Genomic DNA, 6,000 nt, shown 5'->3' with positions numbered 1-6,000 from the left:
GGATACTCGCGTGTCCAATTCGGACACTCGCGTGTCCAATTTGGATACTCGCGTGTCCAATTCGGACACTCGCGTGTCCGAGTCGTGTCCAAATTGAGTTCGCGTGTCCGAGCGTGTCCAAGCGTGTCCGAGCGTGTCCGTGTCCGTGTCCGTGTCGGACACGCAATACGGACCCTTGGCCGCGTGTCCGTGCTTCATAGACTAGGACTCTAGGAGCTGTTGTTTTCTTGTAGAGGGATGTGTAGCTAGCAACTCATGGCCACACAATATATATCTATCTTTATGTGGACAAAATAGGAGTTGTAGCCAGTAACTTATTGCTTAGAATAGCAGTGCTTGTGAACATAGAACTCCATTGTTTAATGTGTTAAAAAACAGTAGCTACAAGTTAAGCTTACCCATGCATACTGATTACTTATGATATTGAAGAATTCCTCATATGTATACAATTTTCTAACACATTCAACTAGACACAGATCATCGTCTTCATCAGACAATTCTTCTTGATTTTCATCCGCAACTCGGATTTTCATACTAATTTAAGGTCGTTATAGCATTTTTATACTAATAGATTGATTTGGCTTCAGTTTCATTAATATGAAAATTCCAGATATTTATTTGCTCTAGTGATTAATAGCGTTTGAACTCTCTTATCCTTTCCCAATCAATGCAAGCGTGATGTGCGGTTAGGGACTATTTTATTAGAACCGTGTTCCGTTAACATGTATTTAACTAGAAGTACTTGGACTATCATAAGGAAGGAAAATGCCTTAGAATAACTTATCAATCTACTTTTAAACAGACAAGTACGATGTTTATGGCTAGTTGATTTAGACAGTGATAAGTAAGCAAAGAACAATGCATCACTGGAAATGATCATTTTACTTATCATGTACAGGACCCTGGTCATGTGTCTCAAAGGTAAAATTTGAATGAATACATGTTGATCTTATATGCTATTTTCCTATTCCATTGCCTACTTGATTAAATCAGATTTTGTATCATTTTCTTTCTCGTATAAGAAATTCTGGTTCCGTTTTTCATTTTATTTTATTTTTTGTCCACAGTAGGTGATATCAAGTCTAGTTAGTGCACACCTGCAGCATATATGGATTCTAATAGTGACCACATGTCTAGAACTGAAGAGTTTGATGATGATATTGAAGAATCCAAGGAGGTGTCAGAATCTGTTCAAATGCAAGTTTGCGCATTTATCAGAGGGAAGGGGAAGCCCTATAAGAATCTGACATTTGAGGATGTGAAGGATGTTGAGTTTGAAACAATTGACGAAGTGGAAAACTTTTACTCTTACTATTCATTTGCGAAGAGGTTTAGCATGAGGAAGAGTATAATGGACAAGAACCATGCAGGTACTGTAGTTCTTAGAAGAGACCTCGTTTGCTCCAAGTAAGGTGTGAGAGAAGAGAGTGGCAAGAGTGACAAGAAATATACTACTAATGTTGACAATGCCGCTTTGAAGGGGATTCTTGATGGTAGACCGGTGAATATGAAGAGGAAGTGTGACATGACCAATTCATCTACGCATAACTCTAACAAGAAATGTGTTAGAAGCACCGCATATTAATTGCGGTTTCCTTTGGATTTGACAAACCCACAACTGTTTCGGATTGCAGGCAGTTCTTATAGTCAGCCTACTTTGAGTTGCCACTTTATGGGAACTTTCACCATTCTCACCCATATTCACTTTATACTCACTAGTAGGGAATGATTCACCAGATTTACCCTGCGCAAAATAAAATTTAACTAACTCATCAACTAAACAGATATGGGCGAACACCAGTCAAAATATCTTATATCAACTTTAGGTAGTACACATACCAGTTTATCTGGCATCATCAACCTTCTGCGTTTAACCTTCGACTCGACTGAAACCATTTTCCTGTGGCAGAAATAGACATCTATTGAAAAAAAGAAGAGGTATGTCATGCGATATAGCTCCACAAATTACAACCAGCAAAAGCAACACAAAGGGAAAAAAAATCTACACTCAAGTAATAGATGCCTCTGGATTCAATGATGGACACCATGTAAGTGTTATAACATTTATAGATCTTAATAAATCAAAAATAGATGCACGGAACAAATGGCAAAATTTGGATAATGCCTACTCAAAAACAATAACTCTCTACTGAGCCATTCTACAGCTTTTTAACCTTGAAATCAGTTTTTTGCCTTGGTTCGACAACCTGCAGTAATTCAGCCGCACAACCAGGAATAGACCGAGCTAAAAATCCATTTATCTTTGATCGAATCCAGCAACTTATCTAAAAATCCAAAGAACCAAAGACCTGGGACAGAGAAGACTCATCAAGTTTGAACTCTTATACCAATTTCAACTCTTCAAGAACTGAAAAAGACATAGTTAATTATAAGAAGTTAAACCTTCAATTACACGACTCAAACTTAAATTTGCAATTTGCATACCTTTGTATTGCTCAAGTTTTCCTGCTTGCTGTTTCGCTCATGGCATATGAAGCCTGCAAACACAAACGACGAAAATCATGAAATCAACCCTTATTTCTTTCGCATTCGACCAATTAATTGCACACTAAACCAGATAGTACATGGCTCATCCGAACATAGATTTCACTTACAAAGGAAAGAATAAGCTAATATTGGTGAGAATTTCTTTTCAGAAATTGAAATTCAATTCAATTTCGAAGCGGGCTTTTGCGGTATCTAGTTTCCTGATAGCTCAAAAGCCATTCTCATCCAGTCTTCCATTCTTTTATTGTACGAAACCGTCGTCGGCAGTTAAATAGAACGTGGGTGAAGGCATCTCCCCGCTCCCCCCTCACACGTGAAAAGTTTTGACATTTATATTTTCCTTCTCTTTTTTTAAGGTTACTTTATTAACCATAGCTTATATTGTCTTTGCATCGGACTATCCATTTATATCCTCTCTGGTATGGGCATTATCGGAACTCCAGTATGTTTGTGAAGCTGTTTTTTATATTTGGTTACAGCATTTTAGTGAAGCTTCGACACCCCTGATTCAAATGATAGTTACAGAGCAAAATTTACCTTATTGACCCCTATAGATGATATTATCTTCCAATATATTATCTCTGATGTGGGCATTCTCGGAACTTATTTTTACTCAAAATTGGAACACTCCGAGATGAAAGCAAAAAAAATTTCCCCAAAAAAAAAAAGACAGTGATACTCAAGGGCATCACCTTAAGTTAATGTACTAAAAAAATTAACAGGTCATCAAGATAGACTACCGAAAACTTGAGGAAAAAATTAATACGTACACTTTTAGAGTAAATTATATTTGATGATTGATCGGTTTTATGTAAGAATATGTTAGAATGTACTTGAGGATCAATCTATTGTTAACACCACCCTTTATTGCGTTAAACACCGGCGATTTCCCCCTCTACCAGCCGGCGGAGGGCGCACCTAGAGTTGGCAAGGTGAGCGGGTAACCGACTCCGTCAATAGACTCTATTTATAATGTGTCCTTTTTAAATTGGACAAATCTACTCAAGGTAGTACTTGAGGTGGAAATATATGGTTAAGACAAGACATATGAACATATTCAACTTCGGGATGATATATTGTTAAGGTAGAGATATTAAGTAGGTGAATATATCTAATCGACATAGAAATATTTAGTCCATATGGTGGAAAAGTCCAACCGCTATGAGAAAATCTAGTTGAGGAGAATGAACTTGTCAAGAAAGATATTAACACTATTAGAATAACTTGTGAAGGTGGAAATATTTGGTTGAAGCCGAGTTACAATTTATTCGAGGCACACTCTTTCAGAAACAATAACATTAATGAGGTGAAATCATATAATGGATTATTAGCTATCTCAGATATATAATTAGGAACAAGCACGAGGAAAAAAAAACACAATCTAGGAAGAAAAACTGTCACGGTCCCGAAATTCGAGTGATAAAAACTCGAAATCGAAACCATGAAAAACTCTAAAACAATCTCAATATATTGAAATCATCTTATAGTCACAGTGTATCGAAACTGAGTTCAAAGTACGACTCAATCGATTCGATTATTACAAAACCAGTTTATAATTCAACTATTATAACAAATGGAAATGTAAAATCTTCTCAATCCTCATCAGAAATAGAATAAATAAACTTCGACAATCTTCAAAGAAATCCCTCCAATTCTGTAAATCTGCACATGTAGAACTATCGCTTACACCATCGAATAGCTGCACCGGGATTGTAAAGACAAATCCGGTAAGCTTTGCAACTCGTATGAGTAAATCAATAGTATATCACACATCACATACTAAAGAAAATACCAAAGCCATTTAAAAATAAATGTACTCGTAAAACATTGGACGGCCCATCTGGTTGTCCAATAATATCTGAAAATATAAATACTCATGACACATTGGGCAACTCATCTGTTTACCCAATTACATTTAAAATACGGGTACTCATGAGACCCAGGTACTCATTTGTTACCTAGACAACCCATATGTTACCCCTCATGCAGTACACCGGCAGACAGACTAGAACTCTAACTGAATCGTAACAGACACCCGGCCAAGGCTTGGTTCCGACCACTGCCAACACGTCCGAAGACCATAAAATGTTTTAACATGACTCAATATTAAAACCGTGTACAATATAACAATCAACACATGTTTATTGTACTACAATCAAACGACTCTTTCTCAATAATATAAATATAGTTGCCAAAGCACAAACTCATTTGGAAATAAGAACGTAACATTACATAATATAGCAACCCATATATATGTATCGTATTTACCATTTTATACACATTCATAACCCACTATATTTTATACATGTCATAGTTCGATCTGTTTAGTAAAATGTAAATATGAGTCACCGCCAAGTGCAGACTCGTCATAGTGAGATTTACTCACCTTACTGCCTTAGTGTAATTTCCTCGACACCGAGAATAATTCCCTCACTCATTTTGTCGGTCACCTAAATGCATAATAAAGTGGTTAGAAACGATACGTAAAACTTCAGATGCCGAATCAGTAGAACTGATTACTGTTCTACAAAATAAGGTTTTTACGTAAGTACTGTTCATCAAATAATGTTCGATACAATTATAGTTCACGTTATTACTACTCACGTAATTACTATTTGATAGATCGTTGATTAAAATGTCTATAATAAACCCTGTAAAACATTATTGTTAGTATAAAATAAGCAGAGATCGTTCTTTCCGGGGAATTGAATGGAACTCTAAACTTTTAGTGTTAACAAATAATGGGGGGTTTGAGATTGATTATTAACTACTTTAATAAAACCTAAATTACTATTTACATGATCGACTTCTCTTTAACAAACTTAAATCAAATTTACCATTACACCACATAATCACAAGTTCAAACCTATCATGCATTCTAATTCGACCAATTACATATTTTTTAGACACCAATACAATTAGAGCCTTAGGAAAACATCTAATCATGCAAGATTTCAATTAACATTTAGATTGACTTAGGGCCTAATCTAAATTTGCATGCAATCAAATTCAATAACACTTAGAGTGGAAATCAAATAAGATTACATTTAAGCACCAAATCTTTGTTGGAGACATGTTTCATGTATGACGTCACCCACCATGGTTTCACATGCAAATTTTCAGAATTTTTACCACTTTTAATCAACACAAACCGAACCTACTTAGGGCATGATTCGATTTGTGTCAATATGGTTGATGAATCTAGCACTCAAACACAATCTTAGGGAATGCATCCAAGCACTAAATTCATATGCACATATCTAAAAATTATCTAAAAGTATGAAAAAGATGATTAGAACACAACAATAGAAATACAAACTCATTAATTATAGGAAACCATCAATTTGGCAAAGAACCAAAAATCTAATAAAACAATCTGAAAATTTCGATTCTTAATACATAACAATAATCCCACACAAACATCATATTACAATCTTCATAGACAAAGTATTGTAAAAAAAATCAAAAACGAACAAACCCGTGGAGAAGAGT

The 6,000-nt window shown here is 35.5% G+C and overlaps 1 protein-coding gene across 3 annotated transcripts; it reads right to left on the bottom strand.

The window, feature by feature from the left end:
• Positions 1-1,185: 1,185 nt before the first annotated feature.
• On the bottom strand, positions 1,186-2,498 carry LOC126789090 (uncharacterized). Of its 3 annotated transcripts, none has more exons than XM_050515152.1 (3): positions 2,446-2,498; positions 1,840-1,919; positions 1,186-1,744 (listed from the first exon to the last, which is right to left on the bottom strand). In XM_050515152.1, the coding sequence occupies exons 2-3, from the start codon at positions 1,894-1,896 to the stop codon at positions 1,535-1,537; spliced, it is 267 nt and encodes an 88-aa protein (XP_050371109.1). In that variant the 5' UTR covers positions 1,897-1,919; positions 2,446-2,498; the 3' UTR covers positions 1,186-1,534. The 3 variants fall into 3 exon arrangements, with proteins under 3 accessions (XP_050371109.1, XP_050371110.1, XP_050371108.1); XM_050515153.1 differs by having other exon boundaries at positions 1,840-1,900; positions 2,446-2,465; XM_050515151.1 differs by lacking the exon at positions 2,446-2,498 and having other exon boundaries at positions 1,840-2,346.
• Between the last annotated feature and the right edge of the window lie 3,502 nt (positions 2,499-6,000).

The sequence above is a fragment of the Argentina anserina genome, chromosome 3 (genome assembly GCF_933775445.1).
Source record: "Argentina anserina chromosome 3, drPotAnse1.1, whole genome shotgun sequence".
Lineage (NCBI taxonomy): Eukaryota > Viridiplantae > Streptophyta > Magnoliopsida > Rosales > Rosaceae > Argentina > Argentina anserina.
The sequence above is the reverse complement of the archived record's forward strand: the minus strand, read 5'-3'. Positions and strand labels throughout refer to the sequence as shown.

Coding starts and splice junctions, on each gene's coding strand:
- LOC126789090 (XM_050515151.1), bottom strand. CDS start 1,947: ATGACATACCTCTTCTTTTTTTCAATAGATGTCTATTTCTGCCACAGG. Junction 1,745..1,839: donor TGATGATGCCAGATAAACTG/GTATGTGTACTA, acceptor TATTTTGCGCAG/GGTAAATCTGGTGAATCATT.